The sequence below is a fragment of the Pan paniscus genome, chromosome 8 (assembly GCF_029289425.2).
Source record: "Pan paniscus chromosome 8, NHGRI_mPanPan1-v2.0_pri, whole genome shotgun sequence".
NCBI classification, from domain to species: Eukaryota; Metazoa; Chordata; class Mammalia; order Primates; family Hominidae; genus Pan; species Pan paniscus.
In genome coordinates this window covers 107,125,507-107,144,766 of record NC_073257.2, presented here as the reverse complement: position 1 = coordinate 107,144,766, position 19,260 = coordinate 107,125,507, and the positions used below count along the sequence as shown (strand labels likewise).

The 19,260-nt window shown below is 46.3% G+C and overlaps 2 protein-coding genes and 1 long non-coding RNA gene across 3 annotated transcripts in view; 1 reads left to right on the top strand and 2 right to left on the bottom strand.

Moving 5' to 3' along the window:
• PDLIM1 (PDZ and LIM domain 1) overlaps positions 1 to 3,594 on the top strand; it is a 53,475-nt gene extending 49,881 nt beyond the window's left edge. The window contains exons 6-7 of the mRNA XM_034931136.3: positions 2,482 to 2,599; positions 3,056 to 3,594. Of these exons, the coding sequence (XP_034787027.1) occupies positions 2,482 to 2,599; positions 3,056 to 3,242 (305 nt within the window). The 3' untranslated portion in view covers positions 3,243 to 3,594. The remainder of the gene's footprint in view (positions 1 to 2,481; positions 2,600 to 3,055) is intronic.
• A 5,958-nt stretch (positions 3,595 to 9,552) lies between these two features.
• On the bottom strand, positions 9,553 to 14,823 carry LOC129393235 (uncharacterized). The gene is made up of 2 exons (XR_008620009.2): positions 14,734 to 14,823; positions 9,553 to 12,751 (listed from the first exon to the last, which is right to left on the bottom strand). It is a non-coding gene; the product is annotated as an uncharacterized LOC129393235 (long non-coding RNA).
• A 2,413-nt stretch (positions 14,824 to 17,236) lies between these two features.
• Positions 17,237 to 19,260, bottom strand: part of ACSM6 (acyl-CoA synthetase medium chain family member 6) — a 33,863-nt gene continuing 31,839 nt past the window's right edge. Inside the window, exon 11 of the mRNA XM_057298958.1 lies at positions 17,237 to 17,885. Within this exon, the coding sequence (XP_057154941.1) occupies positions 17,745 to 17,885 (141 nt within the window). The 3' untranslated portion in view covers positions 17,237 to 17,744. The remainder of the gene's footprint in view (positions 17,886 to 19,260) is intronic.

Sequence of the window (19,260 nt, the reverse complement as noted above, 5' to 3'; positions counted from 1 at the left end):
GCCCTTGTCTGTCAGCCCCGCGATTGCCCGACGTGACTGCAGTCATGGAGTGACCCTCTCCTCATCCCCTCACCTGGCACAGGAAGCTGTTTCTTTGCTCTTGTCCAGTGGTTCTTGGATCAGTGGCACCTGGGAACTTGTTGGAAATGCAGAGTCTTAGGCCCCATCCTGGGCCTTCTGGCTCAGAAACTCTGGGGGTGGGGCCCAGCAATCTGTGTGTTAACAAGGCCTCCAGGTGATTTTTACCATTATTAATAGCTACCATGGTACAGGGCTTTGTTACCTAAGATGTGATGAGTGGGGCCTTAGGCAGCTCAGCATCTAGCTACTAGGGGCTTATTTTACACGCACTAGGCTGATTACAGAAAGGCTCCTTCCTCTGATCTGTAGGAGATGATTGTTATCTGCCTGCTGTTGCTTGCTGTATTCTGATGGTTTTGTGCTATCTGTGATGTGGATTTCTTTTCTTTTTTAAGAACTTTATTTTTAAATTTCCAACATTTAAGTTCAGGGGTACATGTGTAGGATGCACAGGTTTGTTACATAGGTAACGATGTGCCATGGTGGTTTGCTGCACAGATCATCCCATCACCTAGATATTAAGCCCAGCATCCATCAGCCATTCTTTCAGATGTTCTCCTTCCCCCACTCCCCACCATCTGACAGGCCCTAGTGTGTCTTGTCCCTCCACCATGTGTCCATGTGTTCTCATCATTCAGCTCCCACTTACAAGTGAGAATATGTGGTATTTGGTTTTGTGTTCCTGCATTAGTTTGCTGAGGGTAATGGCTTCCAGTTCCATCCATGTCCCTGCATAGGACAAGATCTCGTTCCTTTTTATGGCTGCATAGTATTCCCTGGTGTATATGTACCACATTTTCTTTATCCAGTCTATCATCGATGGGAATTTAGGTTGATTCCATGTCTTTGCTATCATGAATAATGCTGTGATGAACGTAAGAGTGCATGTATTTTCATGATAGAATGATTTATATTCCTTTGGGTATACATCCAGTAATGGGATTGCTGGGTTGAATGGTATTTGTGCTTCTAGGTCTTTGAGGACTCACCACACTGTCTTCCACAATGTTTGAACTAATTTACATCCCAACAGTGTAAAAGCGTTCTTTTTTCTCCACAACCTTGCCAGCATCTGTTGTTTTTTTACTTTTTAATAATAGCCATTCAGACTGGCGTGAGTCGGTATCTCATTGTGGTTTTGATTTGTATTTCTCTAATGATCAGTGATGTCGAGCTTTTTTTCATGTTTGTTGGCCGCATGTATGTCTTTTGAAAACTGTCTGTTCATGTTCTTTGCCCACTTTTTAATGGGGTTATTTTTTTCTTTTATTGAGATGGAGTCTCGCTCTGTTGCCCAGGCTGGAGTGCAGTGGCACAATCTCAGCCCATTGCAACCTCTGCCTCCTGGGTTCAAGTGATTCTCTTGCCTCAGCCTCCTGAGTAGCTGGAACTATAGGTACATGCCACCACACCTGGCTAATTTTTGTAATTTTAGTAGAGAGGGGGTTTGGCTATGTTGGCCAGGCTATTCTCAAATTCCTGACCTCAGGTGATCCACCCACCTCGGCCTCCCAAAGTGTTGGGATTACAGAAGTGAGCTACTGTGCCCGGCTTATTTTTTTCTTGTAAATTTGTTTTAAGTTCCTTGCAGATGCTGGATATTAGACCTTTGTCAGATGGATAGATTGCAAAAATTTTCTCGCATTCTGTGGGTTGTCTCGTCATTTTGATGATAGTTTCTTTTGCTGTGCAGAAGCTCTTTAGTTTAATTAGATCCCATTTGTCAATTTTTGCTTTTGTTACAATTGCTTTTCGGGTTTTCATCATGAAATCTTTGCCCATGCCCATGTCCTGAATGGTATTGCCTAGATTTTCTTATAGTGTTTTTATAGTTTTGGGCTTTACATTTAAGTCTTTAATCCATCTTGAGCTGATTTTTATATATGGTGTAAAGAAGGGATCCAGTTTCAATTTTCTGCATATGGCTAGCCAGGTCTCCCAGCACCATTTATTAAATAGGGAATCCTTTCCTCATTGCTTGTTTTTGTCAGGTTTGTCAAAGATCAGATGGTTGTGGGTGTGTGGTCTCGTTTCTGGGTTCTCTGTTCTGTTCCATTGGTCTATGTGTCTGTTCTTCTACCAGTACCATGTCGTTTTGATTACTGTAGCCTTGTAATATAGTTTGAATTTGGGTGGCATGATGCTTCCAGCTTTATTGTTTTTGCTTAGGATTGTCTTGGCTTTTTGGGCTTTTCTTTGGCCAGGTGTTAATCTCCTGTTTTATAGAAAAATAAACTGGGGACCAGAGAGGTTAAGTTACTTGCCCAGGATCACAGAGCAGAGTCACTCCAGTTCCCATGGCCTTGCTTGAACATATATTTATAAGTGGTTCTGAAGAGCTGAGTGATACTTACGCAATTCTGCCCTTCCTGGCCAATGACAGTGTTTTCCTCATTTCAGGGGATCCCAACAAGCCCTCAGGATTCAGAAGTGTTAAGGCTCCTGTCACTAAAGTGGCTGCGTCGATTGGAAATGCTCAGAAGTTGCCTATGTGTGACAAATGTGGCACTGGGATTGTGTGAGTATCTGCTTCCCACAGCCTTTGCAGACCCTGCAGGTTGGGTAAACCATGAAAATGTGGAAAGTGCTGGATGTTGCACATTTTGCTTGTGAGGGAGACAAATCCCTCCTGGAAAAATGCAACAGAGAGGCCAGAAAGGTCCTGTGTCCCACAGCCAGGTTGTGAAGGTTTTCCTTCACTGCGGAGCCCTTAGGTTATGAACATGTAAAATGAGAAAAATCAGGGCTGCCCTGTTGAAGTAGGAGGGGTTTTTGGAAAAATGTCTCTGGACCCTGGGAAGGAGAAGTAAGTCCCTTATGATTGGAGGCCATTTGGGAGGCCCTGGTTTCCCCTGTGATGGGTTCCTGGGGAGAAGCCCCAGGCCCCTGCTCAGGAAGGATGGTGCCACCTGCTCAGGTGCCACCTGCAGGTGCTTGTCACTGATGGAGTCCCTTCCCTCCCTTGCTTCTGTAGCGGTGTGTTCGTGAAGCTGCGGGACCGTCACCGCCACCCTGAGTGTTATGTGTGCACTGACTGTGGCACCAACCTGAAACAGAAGGGCCATTTCTTTGTGGAGGATCAAATCTACTGTGAGAAGCATGCCCGGGAGCGAGTCACACCACCTGAGGGTTATGAAGTGGTCACTGTGTTCCCCAAGTGAGCCAGCAGATCCGACCACTGTTCTCCAGCAGGCCTCTGCTGCAGCTTTTTCTCTCAGTGTTCTGGCCTCTCCTCTCTTGAAAGTTCTCTGCTTACTTTGGTTTTCCCTCTGCTTGTAAAACATTGAGTCCCCTCCCTGCCTTGGTTAATTGACTCACACCAGCTGTGCGATGCCCGCTTTTACAATTAAAGGAAAACTGTTTTGTTCAGTGTCACCTTGTCAGCAACACCGTGTCCCTTCGCCCCGCCGTTCTTCTCTGCTGCATTTGGACATCAGCCAAATTTGAACCCAATCAAATATAACGTGTCTGACACTGATTTTGTTTTTACTCAATAAATGTATAGACTACAAAGCAGTGTGGTGTCTGTTATCTGATTATGTGTCCCATTTCCTACTCAAGCCTGATGAGATTTCTGAGGCCTGTCTTCTTGTTTTGGGTTTCTTGTTTCTCTCAGATTTACTGGCCTTTCCCCTGCAACTTGCATCTTAACAAGCTCTGTTCTTATATTTCTTCGAAGCTTGCTTGAAATCCTCTTTCTGTAATGCTAATATAAGATACCTAGCTCTGTTTTTTTTTTTGTTTTTGGAGACGGAGTCTCGCTATGTCGCCCAGGCTGAAGTGCAGTGGCGCTATCTCGGCTCACTGCAAGCTCCACCTCCTGGGTTCACGCCATCGTCCTGCCTCAGCTTCCCGAGTAGCTGGGATTACAGGCACCTGCCACCACGCCCGGCTAATTTTTTTGTATTTTTAGTAGAGACGGGGTTTCACCACATTAGCCAGCATGGTCTTGATCTCCTGACCTCGTGATCCGCCCGCCTTGGCCTCCCAAAGTGCTGGGATTACAGTCGTGAGCCACCGCGCCCGGCCCCTAGCTCTGTTTTAATGAAATGAAGTTTTCTTTGCATTGGGCTGTTCTGAGGCTTATCTGAGGAAATGAATGCTTCCCAAATAATAGGTGGGAGCATTAGCAGTCGGCTTGGAAACATTCCCTAGTAAGTCCCTCTTCAGGCTGGTTGCTGACATCACAGCTGCTCCCCTTCATGAGGGGCAGCAACCTCAGGAAAGTGTCCAGCAGCAGCAGAGAGCCCAGGACATGGCCACTGTGTCCTCCTCACAGAGGAGACTGAGGACCCTGGCTGCTAAGAACGAGTCCTGAGTCAAGATCTGAGGTCACCACAGTTTATCTCCTGGTGACTAATCCCTCATGGGCTCAAACAGTGGTGCCCCCATCCCTCCAGACACTGAGACTAAGTGATTGTTATGAGAGGTGGACAGGGTACCCCAAGCAACCCTCTTTCCTCCAAAGGAGCAACCATCTATTCTTGAGCAGTGCTCACCACCCTCGGTAATAGTTCATGACCTTTCATTATGAATGCACTAACATGGTACATACTCTAATAGTAAGAATTGTAATCAGTACCAGGATTTCATACCACAGACTCTGAAGCCAGAATGTACGATGGACAGTTTATGCACATGAGCTGTTGTAGTGCCACAACAAGCAGAATTGAAACTGTTCAGGCAGAAATCATGCCATGTTAAAGCTCTCAATTTCTTTTTTTTATTTTTTGGCAGTTAATGAGTTCTTACTTTAAACCCCATCTGTTTCTACGCTTATAAAAGTCAAGGTGGCTTAAACTATGCAGTTCTTAGAAATCAACATAAAATGAAAAGTCTCTGAACCACAGCAGGTCTGACTCATTTACAAAGACATTAACAGTTATGATTTGGATTTTGATTGTAAGGAATAGATGACTCCTAGATACTTAGAACTTTCTCTAATCCCTCTCCTCAGATAATGTGCCAATCAAATGTCTGACATTTGTCAGTATTACTTCTTAGGTGTGGGTCTTTCATACAGATATCTTGCTTCCAGGGGAGGCCAAACACCAACAGCTTCAGGTGACCATTATTACTATTCAATATAGCCTGTATGGGGAGTTCATTTCCTGACTGAATGAAACAGAATGTCAGCATTACCACCCCTAAGTGCCAGCTGTGTTATGTGGCAAAGAAGCCCTTCCCTTTTGCCCCCAGTATTTGGCACATACAAATATTTACTGCTCTGCCAGGCGTGGTGGCCCACGCCTGTAATCCCAGCACTTTGGGAGGCTGAAGTGGGTGGATCACTTGAGGTAAGGAGTTTCAGACCAGCCTGGCCAACATGGTGAAACCCTGTCTCTACTAAAAATACAAAAGTTTGCTGGGCATAGTGGTGCATGCCTGCAGTTCCAGCTACTCTGGAGGCTGAGGCAGGAGAATCACTTGAACCTGGGAGGTAGAGGTTGCAGTGAGCTGAGATTGTGTCACTGCACTCCAGCCTGGGTGACAGAGTGAGACTATGTCTCAAAAAAAAAAAAAAAATTACTGCTGAGAGCAATTTGAGATTTGGCCTATTTTTTGTGCTTCATGCCTACCATATTTATCTGATTGTTTCTCTTTCATGCTTCCTCTAAAGTGAAAAGATTGGAAGGAACAGTCTAACTCTGTAGCCATCTTTAATTACTAAGCTTTCAGAAAATTTCCTGAAGAGGAAAAAGTCAGCCAGAGTCATGCAGACTGTGATCAAGCTGTTTTCTCTGACTTGGTATGCTCTTCCTGCACCTCTTGATTACTTAACATTTAATAAATTTCTGTTGTCTTTCGAGATTGAGCCACCTCCTCCTCCAGACAGGCTTCCTGACTGCCCAGCATGACTTGGATGCCACTCTCCTATGCTCCCATACCCAGGGGACACCTCCTTCTTGGCATGCATCACAGAAGACACTAATCACTCATCTCGTGAAAGGAAAGAAGCCTCCATGAGAGCTGATCCTTTGTCTTTTTCAGGCTTTTCTCCTCGGCACTCAGCTCAGTACCTTGCAAGTGGCAGATAGTCCACAAGCTTGGTAAATCTGTAAATGGGTGATTGCTGCTTCATCGCTGTCCAATAGAAGTATGATGCAAGGCATGAATGTAATTTAAAATTCTCTAGTAGCAATGTGAAAAGACAAAAAAAGCAGGTAAAATTAATTGTAATAATACTTTTTTTTTTTTTTTTTTTTGAGACAGAGTCTAGCTCTGTCGTCCAGGCTGGAGTGCAGTGGCACAATCTTGGCTCACTGCAACCTCCACCTCCCAGGTTCAAGCCATTCTCCTGCCTCAGTCTCCCAAGTAGCTGGGATTACAGGCACGCACCACCATGCCTAGCTAATTTTTGTATTTTTAGTAGAGAAAGGGTTTCAGTGTGTTGGCCAGGCTGGTCTCGAACTCCTGACCTTGTGATCCACTCACCTCGGCCTCCCAAAGTGCCGGGATTACAAGTGTGAGCCACCACGCCTGGCCAATAATACTTTCTTTTTTATTTTTTTGAGACAAGGTCTTGCTCTGTTGCCCAGGCTGGATTGCAGTGGCACAATCATGGCTTCCTCGACCTCCTGGTCTCAAGTGATCTTCCCACCTCAGTCTCCTGAGTAGTTGGGACTACAGGCACAAGCCACCGTGCCTGGCTAATTTTTATATTTTTTAATAGAGGTGGGGTTTCCCTGTTGTCCAGGGTGATCTTGAGCTCCTGGGCTCAAGCGATCAGCCCACCTCAGCCTCCCTGAGTGCTGACATTACAGGTGTGAGCCACCGTGCCCGGCCAATTATACATTTTATATAATACTATATATCCAAAGTATTATCATTTCAACATTTGTCACAAGCCACATTTCAAGTGCTCAGTAGACACATGGGGGTAGTGGCTACTGTATTGGACAACACAACTTTAAACTCACCTTAAAACAAAGACATCTTGGATTTCTGTTTCCCTTCAAGGCTGCCAGCTTTGATCTGGCCCAGAGCAGAAAAGTGATCTGCAGCAGGTGCAGGCTATAGTGGAAGTGGCTCTGTGCTTGGTTCATATGATCTAGGAGACCCTATGATGTCAGAGTTTTCAAGATGGTACACCAGTGGGAGAATAAAAACCCAAGCCCCTTGGGTTCTAGAACAAGACTGCCATCTGCAGTACAGAACTTTATGCTTTTCATAAAATAACTCCTGGCATTCTTCCACAGCTTGGATAGAGACAAAGCCCCTGACCATGGGACATCAGGTGGCAGAACTGCCCATCATGATTTGGGTTCTCTCATTCTTATTAGGTCAGAAGGTCAGGCATCTTCCAGAGCAATCCCTCATGAGATGAGAGGAAGGCTTGAGCAGGGCTGGAGGAAACATGTGAGCTGTAGGGGCATGGAAGCCTGGATACTCATTCTTTCTACTGCTGTACCCCTTCCTTAGCAATTCCCCATGGCTGATGGGGGATCCCATATGAGCAGCAGATGGTGGAAGAGGAAGCCCAGACTTGATTCATGGATGAGTTGGCTAGGTATGTAAGGGCATGCTGAAATGGTGGCTGCACTGCTGTACTTCTTGAGCTGGCCTTGTAAGGAGAAAAGTCCTCCCACTGGGCAGAGCTTCCGGTAGTATTCCTAATGATCTACTTTGTGTGGCAAGAGAAGTGGCTTCAGTATAAATGTGCCTGGACTTATGGACAGTGGTGAATGATGTGGTTGGCTGATCAGAGGGGAAAGATGAGAAGATCAGGACAAGGAGGTCTGGAGTAGAGGAATGTGGATAGACCTCTGTTAACCCTCATTAGAATAAACCATGGAAGAGACAGTAAGTGACCAGGTTGACAAAATGAATTAACCAATGGACATGAGCCAGCCTGTTGTTGGGCACCCCTGTGTTGGCGTAATGGGTGCGTGGGTGGGGTAGCCATGATTGTCAGAGGCTCTACGTGGTTGCAGTAAGATGGGCTTCTGTTTCAAGGCCAATCTAGCTATTGCTGCTGCCAAATGTTCAACCTTCCAGCAGGAATGACCAACTGAACAGTGCTATCTTTTGAAGACACCACCTAAGCCACTTGGTGGCAAGCTGACTAGCTTGGATCCCTTCCATTTTGGAAAGTGCAGTGATTTATTTATTCAGTCAGGAATAGACCCATATAGGTATATTGGGTTTGCCTTTGCTGTCCACAGGGCCTCAAACACAACACTTTCTGAGGACATAAAGATCTTTAGATCCACTAGTGCAGGATCCCTCATGGCCTTGTGGGATCAAGGACCCATTTTACTGCAAAGGAGGCACAGCAGTGGGCACATGACCATGGAGTCCAGTGGATCTATCACAATCTGCACCACCCAGAAATGGCCAGCATAAAAGGGTGATGGTATGGCCTGTTGAAGACATAGTTGAAATGCCAACTTATATACAACCCCTTGTGAGTGTAGAGTGCCATTTTCTAGAACGTAGGAACACTCAATCGGTGAAATTTACTTGGTGCTGTGTCCCCAAGAGGTAGACGGTATGAGTACAGGAGCAAGGGGGACAGTAAAGCATTCCTGCTCAGGATAACTCCTTGTGACCCACTTGGGGAATTAGTGCTCCCCACACGATTATCAATTATGAAAACAAAAACAATTAAAAAATTCTTCCAGCTGATTTTTTTTTTAAAGCAGGCAGGAAAGAAGGCACCTAGACATCTTATCTAAAAATTTTTTTCCGTGTAAACTTATACGAAGGAATCTGGAGTGGGACTTCATGGGTTCAAATCCTGGCTCCACTTCTTGATCACTGTATGACATGGATAAGTCATGTAATCTCTGTGAACCTCAGTTTACTCATCTGTAGACAGATTAGTAATAACAGGAGATTCACAGCTCAGGTAGAACTCAAAGCACAGGGGTTGTCCCTGGTAAACACACACAACTTTTGGCCAGGTGCGGCGGCTCATGCCTGTAATCCCAGCGCTTTGGGAGGCCAAGGCAGGTGGATCACCTGAGGTCAGGAGTTCGAGACCAGCCTGGCCAACATGGGGAAACCCTGTCTCTACTTAAAAAAAAAAAAAAAAAAAAGCCAGGCGTGGTGGCGGGCGCCTGTAATCCCAGCCAAGGCAGGGGAATTGCTTGAACCCAGGAGGTGGAGGTTGCAGTGAGCCGATATTGCGCCATTACACTCCAGCCTGGGCGACAAAAGCGAGACTCAGTCTCAAAAAGCAAAAACAAAAAAACCACGCAACTTTTATGTTTAGCCTTGATGAGTCCTGGAAGTACAATTTCTACCTGGTTAACGGGATACATCTCAACTCTTCCTGTGGTTTCGCCTCTTCCCCAGGCTCGCAGAGAAGACGTTGTCCTCGCAGTATTTTTAAAAATACTATGCACCAGTCTGCAGGAAAGGGCGCAGGGGGCGGCGAGGCAACCTAGGCCTGCGTGCCTCTGGCTTTCCTTTTGGAGGAAGCTTTCATGCGCGTCCGTGTGAAGAGACCACCAAACAGGCTTTGTGTGAGCAACATGGCTGTTTATTTCACCTGGGTGCAGGCGGGCTGAGTCCGAAAAGAGAGTCAGCGAAGGGAGATAAGGGTGGGGCCATTTTACAGGATTTGGGTAGGTAAAGGAAAATTACAGTCAAAGGGGGTTTGTTCTCTGGTGGGCAGGAGTTGGGGTCGCAAGGTGCTCAGTGGGGGTGCTTTTTGAGCCAGGATGAGCCAGGAAAAGGACTCTCACAAAGTAATGTCATCAGTTAAGGCAACGACCGGCCATTTACACTTCTTTTGTGGTGGAGTGTCATCAGTTAAGGTGGGGCAGGGCATATTCACTTCTTTTGTGATTCTTCAGTTACTTCAGGCCATCTGGGCGTATACGTGCAAGTCACAGGGGATGCGATGGCTTGGCTTGGGCTCAGAGGCCTGACATTCCTGACTTCTTATATTAATAAGAAAAATAAAACAAAATAGTGTTGAAGTGTTGGGGCGGCGAAAATTTTGGGGGATGGTATGGAGAGAGAATGGGCGATGTTTCTCAGGGCTGCTTCAAGCGGGATTAGGGGCGGCGTGGGAACCTAGAGTGGGAGAGATTAAGCTGAAGGGAGATCTTGTGGTAAGGGGTGATATTGTGGGGATGTTAGAAGAAACATTTGTCGTATAGAATGATTGGTGATGGCCTGGATACGGTTTTGTATGAACTGAAAAACTAAATGGAATAATGGAGAAAAACAGGTATAAAAGGTCTAAGAATTGGGACGACTCAGGATGTCTGATTAGATAGTGCTTAAGGAGATTCGGCATAGTCCTGCCAGCAAAGATTATTTATTTACTTCAAGAGTTAAGAGTGGCAGTTTGGGGATAGCACCAGGAGATATCAGCTGTGATGGCTTGGAAAAACAGTGTAAACCGGCAGTGTAAACAAGAGCAGGGCATGTATGAGTAGTTGAGAACGGTGAATAGGAGTACGACTAGACAGAAAATAGTAGGGATGACAAGTTTTTTTTGGGGGGGGGGCACAGTCTAAGTTGGTCTGGTGTCTGGAATGAGACTGGGGCCTAATAAAAAGGAGCGTCTATACAGGAGCTTAAATGGGCTGTACCCTGCAGCATTCCGAGGACAGGCCTGAATTCTGAGAAGGGAAAGTGGTAAAAGTATTGTCCAGTCCTTTTTAAGTTGGTGGCTGAGCTTGGTGAAGTGTGTTTTTAAAAGACCTTTAGTCCGTTCTACTTTTCTTGAAGATGGAGGACCATAAGGGATATAAAGATTTCACTGAATACTAAGAGCCTGAAAAACTGCTTGGCTGATTTGACTAATGAAGGCTCGTCTGTTATCAGACTGTATTGAGGTGGGAAGGCTAAACTGAGGAATTATGTCTGACAGAAGGGAAGAAATGACTGCGGTGGCCTTCTCAGACCCTGTAGGAAAGGCCTTTACTTATTCAGTGAAAGTGTCTATTTAGACTAAGAGGTATTTTAGTCTCCTGACTCGGGCATGTTGAGGGGTTCTAAGAGGCGGGCTAGTGGCTTGTACTATAGCATAACCTGTCTTTGCTGGTGTGTGGCGATTAGGCCTGGTGGAACTGCCATCAATAAATCAAGCGTGATCAGGGTGAGGAACAGGAAAGAAGGAAATTTGGGGAAATGGGGTGAATGTCAGGTGGATCACAGAGACAGTCATGGGGGTCAGGTGTGGTATCAGGAATAATGTGGGAGGCCGGATTGAAGTCCGGGCCAGGAACAATGGTAATTGTGGGAGACTCAACAAAGAGTGAGTATAGCTGAAGGAGCCAGGAAGCAGAAAGTATATGCGTCAGGTGTGAGGAAGAAAATAGATTTTGGAAGTTATGAGAACTGTAGAGAGTGAGTTGAGCATAGTTTGTGATTTTGAGGGCCTCTAAAAGTATTAAAGCAGCAGCAGCCGCTGCACGCAGACATGAGGGCTAGGCTAAAACAGTAAGGTCAAGTTGTTTGCACAGAAAGGCTACAGGGTGCGGTCCTGGCTCTTGTGTAAGAATTCTGACCGCACTAACTATGCCTAGGAAGGAAAGGAGTTGTTGTTTTGTAAGGGATTGAGGTTTGGGAGATTAATTGGACACGATCAGCAGGGAAAGCACGTATGTTTTTATGAGAATTATGCTGAGATAGGTAACAGATGAGGATGAAATTTGGGCTTGACTGAAGTAATGGGGGCTGTCTATGAAGCCTTGCGGCAGTACAGCCCAGGTAATTTGCTGAGCCTAATGGGTGTCAGGGTCAGTCTAAGTGAAGGCAAAGAGAGGCTGGGATGAAGGGTGCAAAGGAATAGTAAAGAAAGCATGTTTGAGATCCAGAACAGAATAACGGGTAGTAGAGGGAGGTACTGAGGATAGGAGAGTATATGGGTTTGGCACCACGGGGTGGATAGGCAAAACAATTTGGTTGATAAGGCGCAGATTCTGAACTAACTTGTAAGCCTTGTCTGGTTTTAAGACAGGTAAAATGGGGGAATGGTAAGGAGAGTTTACAGGTTTTAGAAGCCCATGCTGTAGCAGGCGAGTGATAACAGGCTTTAATCCTTTTAAAGCGTGTTGTGGGATGGGATATTGGCGTTGAGCGGGGTAAGGGTGATTAGGTTTTAATGAGATGGTAATGGGCATGTGATCAGTTGCCAGGGAAGGAGTAGAGATGTCCTATACTTGTGGGTTAAGGTGGGGGGATATGAGAGGAAGACGCGAAGGAGGCTTTGGATTGGGAAGAAGGGCAGCAATGATATGTGGCTGTAGTCCAGGAATAGTCAGGGAAGCAGATAATTTAGTTAAATTGTCTCAGCCTAATAAGGGAACTGGGCAGGTGGGGATAACTAAAAAGGAGTGCTTAAAAGAGTATTGTCTAAGTTGGCACCAGAGTTGGGGAGTTTTAAGAGGTTTAGAAGTCTGGCCGTCAATACCCACAACAGTTATGGAGGCAAGGGAAACAGGCCCTTGAAAAGAAGGTAATGTGGAGTGGGTAGCCTCCGTATTGATTAAGAAGGGGACGGGCTTACTTTCCACTGTGAGAGTTACCCGAAGCTGGGCGTCCGTGATGGTCTAGGGGGCTTCTGAGGCGATCGGGCAGTGTCAGTCTTCAGCCACTAAGCCGAGAAGATCTGGGAAGGAGTCAGTCAGAGAGCCTTGGGCCAGAGTTCCAGGGGCTCTGGGAGTGGCTGCCAGGTGAGTTGAACAGTCCGATTTTCAGTGGGGTCCTACACAGATGGGACGCAGCTTAGGAGGAATCCCGGGCTGTGGGCATTCCTTGGCCCAGTGGCCAGATTTCCGGCACGTGTAGCAAGCTCCTGGGGGAGGAGGTTCTGGAGGAACACCTGGCTGCTGCGGTTCAGGTGTTTGGAAGTTCTTGTGTGCTGGAGATGTGGCTGGGGTTTGTCTCACAGGAGGCAAGGAATTGCAACTTTTTTCTGTTATTGTACACCTTGAAGGTGAGGTTAATTAAGTCCTGTTGTGGGATTTGAGGGCCAGATTCCAATTTTTGGAGTTTTATTTAATGTCGGGAGCAGATTGGGTAATAAAATGTATATTGAGAATAAGACGGCCTTTTGACCTTTTAGGGTCTAGGGCTGTAAAGCGTCTCAGGGTTGCTGCCAAACGAGCCATGAACTGGGCTGGATTTTTATATTTGATGAAAAAGAGCCTAAACGCTTCTGATATGGGATAAAGAAAAAGGAGCATTAACCTTGACTATGCCTTTGGCTCCAGCCACCTTTTTAAGAGTAAATTGCTGGGCAGGTGGGGGAGGGCTAGTCACGGAACAAAACTGTAAGCCGGATCAGGTGTGAGGAGGGGAGGTGATAAAAAGATTATAGGGTGGAGGAGCAGAGGCTGAGGAAGAATTGGGACCTAGCTCGGCCTGGCGAGGAGCAGCCTGGGGAGGAAGGGAGAGGTCAGATGGGTCTGTAGAAAAGGAAGATTAGAAAGACTCAGCGACGCTTGGGGTTGGTACTGAGGGGACAGGCGGGAGGGAAAGAAGGAAGATTTGGGACGAATTGCACTGGGCACAGTGACCAGGAAGGGACTGATGTGTAAAAGAATGCCTAGACGTCAGGCACCTCAGACTGTTTGCCTATTTTACGACAAGAATTATTTAGATTTTGCAGGATGGAAAAATTCAAAGTGCCATTTTCTGGCTATTTGGAACTACTGTCGAGTTTGTATTGGGGTCAAGCGGCATTGCAGAAGAAAATAAGGCATTTAGGTTTTAGGTCAGGTGTGAGTTGAAGAGGTTTTAAGTTTTTGAGAACACAGGCCAAGGGAGTAGAAGGAGGAATGGAGGGTGGAAGGTTGCCCATAGTGAAGGAAGCAAGCCTAGAGAAAAGAGAGTAGAGAAATGGAGGGAAGGGGTTCGAGGGTTCTTACCTTCCAGAAAAGTGGGAAAAGGGGTTGGGACGCAGAGATAAGAGGTCGGGGTGTGGAAATAAGGGATTGGGGGCAGAGATATAAGAGGTTGGGGTGCGGAAATAAGGGATTGGGGTGCAGAGATACAAGGTTGGGGCACAGAAATAAGGGATTGGGGCACAGAAATAAGAGGTCGGGGTGCGGAAATAAGGGATTGGGGCGCAGAGATAAGAGGTCGGGGCACGGAAATAAGGGATTGGGGTGCAGAGATAAGAGGTTGGGGCATGGAAATAAGGGATTGGGGTGCAGAGATAAGAGGTTGGGGCACGGAAATAAGGGATTGGGGTGCAGAGATAAGAGGTTGGGGCGTGGAAATAAGGGATTGGGGGTTCTTGCCCCGTAGAAAAGCGGGACTTGCCGCTAAGGGTGAAGGAGAAGGGGTTGAGGGGTAATTGCCCCTCTCCCAGAAAAGCAGAGAAGGGGTAGAGACAAGGAGAGAAGGGGTTGAGGTACTTGCCCCTTCCCCAGAAAAGCAGGACTTGCTGCTAAGGGTGAAGGACCAAGGCAGGCGTCCCTGCGTGGTCTGACATCCTTGAAACGTGGGTGTATATTCAGAGAGGCGTCCCTGCAATGATTAAACACCAAGGGAAGGCTGCCTTCCCAGTCCGTGACCGGCGCCGGAGTTTTGGGTCCACGGATAAAACGTGTCTCCTTTGTCTCTCCCAGAAAATGAAAGAAATTGAAATTAAGAGAAGGGAGAGATTGAAGAGTGGAAAGAAGAAAGTGCTTGAGGAACAGTGAGAGAGGTTGGAGAAGAGAGTAAGAAGAGGCCGCTTACCTGATTTAAAATTCATGAGATGTTCCTTGGGCTGGTCGGTCTGAGGACCTGAGGTCACAGGTGGATCTTTCTCACAGAGCAAAGAACAGGAGTACAGGGGATTGATCTCCCAAGGGAGGTCGCCCGATCCGAGTCACAGCACCAAATTTCATGCGCGTCCGTGTGAAGAGACCACCAAACAGGCTTTGTGTGAGCAACATGGCTGTTTATTTCACCTGGGTGCAGGCGGGCTGAGTCCGAAAAGAGAGTCAGCGAAGGGAGATAAGGGTGGGGCCGTTTTATAGGATTTGGGTAGGTAAAGGAAAATTACAGTCAAAGGGGGTTTGTTCTCTGGTGGGCAGGAGTGGGGGTCACAAGGTGCTCAGTGGGGGTGCTTTTTGAGCCAGGATGAGCCAGGAAAAGGACTTTCACAAGGTAATGTCATCAGTTAAGGCAAGGACCGGCCATTTACACTTCTTTTGTGGTGGAATGTCATCAGTTAAGGTGGGGCAGGGCATATTCACTTCTTTTGTGATTCTTCAGTTACTTCAGGCCATCTGGGCTTTTACATGCAAGTCACAGGGGATGCGATGGCTTGGCTTGGGCTCAGAGGCCTGACAGAAGCGCCCCCTTGGCGAGCACATGCGCGCCTCAAAGGGGACGGAGCCGCGCGTGCGCGGCAGAGTCACAATGCGCAGCCAGATTCAGGTGTGGCCATTTGTGTGTCCCCGAGGTTCCTTGCGGGCCAGCATCCCACGCCGAGGGTGGTGGTGGCCGGCTTTCCAGAAAGGCAGCACACCTGGCTCAGCTCTGCTGGCGAGCAGGAGGCGACGGCAGAGGAAACTTCAACCCGATGAACTTCCTGGTTGCGGGGACATTTGCCTCCTCCTGCCACTCACCGCCTCTGCTCTGGTCCCTCCCTCCAAGAATCCTCATAGCGTCCTCTCTCCCCACTCTCTCCCATCCCGCGTCTCCCATATTTGCCCCAGCTTGGCTCAGGGCCACAGTTCTGCACTCTTCAGCCGGCGGCGCCACCAGCAGTTGTTTCTACGCGGGAAATAGGGCAGCAGCATCCCAGCACAGCTGAGTGCCCAAGGATGGTCAGCCGGGTAGGGCAAGCAGCTTCTTTCAGGGATTCTGATCTCACGGTACGAAGTGGAAAGAACTTTGAGGGTCAAAGGCGTAAACTGAGGGGCTAGTTTGGTTACGGGAACTTAAGATAAATGAATTAACCAGGGGACCCCCGTCCCCATTTTCTCCTCCTACACAGTCTTTAAAATCCAGAGAAGGCGGGGGTCGGGTGGGGGGATGGCCCGTTTTGACTGTTTGGAGTGGTGCAAACTCTTTTGTGACACCTGCTGTGAGAGCTGCTAGGGGGGCTTGGAAATCGCCGCTGCTCGACCACCCACACACTTAATCCCAAGGGTGAGAGAAAATGCCTAACTTTCCAGGTGCAGCGGTGTTGGGCAAAGGAGTCATTCTTAAATTGGAAACAACCTCAGTCACCATTAACATAAGAATGGATAAATTCTGGGTGTATTCATACAATGGAATTCTGCATAGCAATGAAAAAGAATGGACTGTTGATCCATACAACAACATAAATGAATTGTCCAGACATTATTTTGTGAGAAGACAGACACAAAAGGGTGCAAACTGTATGATTCCATTTATATGAAATTCAGGAACAGGCAGATTTGACCTGCACTTTAGAAGTCAGAATAATTGCTACTTGTGGAGGAGGGTCTCAAAGTACAAATTGAGAGCAGTTAGAGGCAGAGGCAAGCACTTCGTTTACTGCTACTGCAGCAAGGAGTGCTCAAAGGAGAGAGACTTCCTGAGCAAAATATAGTTGGGATTGTTTAATTGGGTCAAGGATCAGAGTGGAATAGTGGAGAGAAAGCAAGTTTGCTGACTCACGTCCCAGAAGCAGTGGCATGTAATAGCAATAAGTCCATAAAACCTAGATCTTGATTTCTATTTCTCAACATTCCTGTGATTTTTGTGGTCAGCAAGCTCTGAATCAGGATGACCCATGGTATCTACTTGCCACCATCTGCCCTTGGAATTTGTTGCTCCTTAGAATTTAGTCTCCTTTTCTCAGTCTCCGAAACTGTCATTAGGCATAGAAATTCGTCCAAAATTCATGAAAGAAGTACAGCTTTCACAGAGGTATGAGGACATGAGAGAGCCCAGGAGGCTAAAAATATCCTATATCTTGATCTAGACGGTTACAGGGGTGTGTATGTGTGTAGACATCCATCGGGCTATTTTTCATTCACATCCGTGTGAAGAGACCACAAAACAGGCTTAGTATGAGCAACAAGGCTGTTTATTTCACCTGGGTGCAGGCGGGCTGAGTCCGAAAAGAGAGTCAGCGAAGGGAGATAGGGGTGGGGCCGTTTTATAGGATTTGGGTAGGTAAAGGAAAAAGGGGGGTTCTCTGGCGGGCAGGAATGGGGGTCACGAGGTGTTCAGTAGGGGAGCTTTTGAGCCAGGATGAGCCAGGAGAAGGAATTTCACAAGATAATGTCATCAGTTAGGGCAGGAACAGGCCATTTTCACTTCTTTTGTGGTAGAATGTCATTAGTTAAGGCAGGAACCGGCCATCTGGATGTGTACGTGCAGGTCACGGGGATATGATGGCTTAGCTTGGGCTCAGAGGCCTGACAGTATTCATGTAAGATCTGTGTACTTATTGGTCGTGATAAACTAATTTAAAAAATGAATTTTTATATTTAATTGCACAGAAAAATATTTCTGTTACATTGTTGAGTGAAAAAGGCAAGTTACGCTAGAGCATTTCTCCCTGAACTCAATTCTACCAAAAAAAAAAAAAAGTTTATGTATAAGAAGAAAGAAGATTAGAAGAATATACTCCACAATATGAGATTATGGATGAGTTTTATTTTTTTATTTTTGGTTGTTTGCATTTTCTAAACTTTAGAAATATAATTCCTACGTATTGGAAGCAGTCCAGAGTCTTCTTCAAACTCCTACAGCCCCAGGCTCAATAGCAATAACCAAAGCATTCACAATCTCTGACCCAATGCATTGGCAACATCATCAACTCTACCAGACCACCAGAAGTAGCCGTCTTCATCCATGATCCCTCTGTCACCTGTGAGGTAAAGCATGTGGCCTCTTGCTGAAGCATATTCCTCCCAGCTCACCTGATAGAATGATGAATCCAGAAACCTACATTTACTTCCCTCTCACAATCATTTAGTGATATGAATTGAGCACTCTGGCTAGCCCCAGGGGAGACTGAGAAAAATAAGTCAGGATCCCCATTCTCCAGGGGATCTCACATAGAAAACTCAACAAACACGGAGAACTTTCCTTGGTCATTTCTCTTAACTTCAGCTTTTTTTTTTTGTCCTAGCTAGAAACGAGAGTAATGATGGCACTTCACTCAGAGGTTTGTCCTGAGGCTTAAATGAGGCAACATGGACACAGCATTTTAGCACAAGGCCAGGTACAGTATGTGTAAGGAGTGTTGGCTGCTATTTTCTCAGGCTCATCATCCATCAGATGCAATCACTGTTCCCTGTCTTTGAATTGTGCCTTTAATTTTCATACTGCCCCTGACCAAAATTCCATCAGAAAAAGGTGGCTTCAGCTTAAGGTTCTTACACCAGAAGCACAATTAGAGTGATTGGTGAAAATTTCCCTTTGCATGAGATTGGCCCATTTTGCAGGATCGTTCCATGGAGTGTTCACAGATTCTTTTTTTTTTTTTTAATTGAAACAGTCTCACTCTGTCACGCAAGTTGGAATGCAGTGGTGTGATGTCGGCTCACTGCCAACATCTGCCACCCAGGTTCAAGTGATTCTCGTGTCTCAGCCTCCCCAGTAGCTGGGATTACAGGCGCCGATCACCAAGCCCGGCTAATTTTTTTTGTATTTTTAGTAGAGATGGGGTTTTGCCATGTTGGCCAGGCTGCTCTCAAACTCCTGACCTCAGGTGATCCGCCTGCCTTGGCCTCCCAAAGTGCTGGGATTACAGGCATGAGCCACCGCGCCCGGCCAGATTCTAACAGCATTTGACTCATTGCCATAGAGACCACGTCACCAATGTGTCCAGATTCTTAGATCTAATGGACAACCTGCTTGTTAGAGTTCTAATAAACTTTAGTGAAAAGCTGTGTAAGCAGCTCATTCTCAAACAGCACAATAATCCCAGTAGGTATGTGAGATATCTGGGTCTCTTCTTTGAAATCTGTCTTATGGGTGAGAACATGATTTTAAAGTCTCAGTGTATTGAAGTTGTGTTATCAAAGTCTGGAAATATTCAGCATTATTCTCTCACAGAAATTATTAAAATATTTAAAACGTTTTACCTAGGCTTTAACTCAAAAACTCCACGAGAGATACTCAAAGAGGCATTTAAAGAGTTAACAAGGATACTCATTGAAGAAGTATTTACAATATAAAACATTGGAAGTAACCAAAATTTTCAACAATAGCAGATATGTTAAATAGATCATGATAGTTCTCCTTGATAAGATTTTATAAAATTATTTAAAATGTTTTCATATAAGGGCT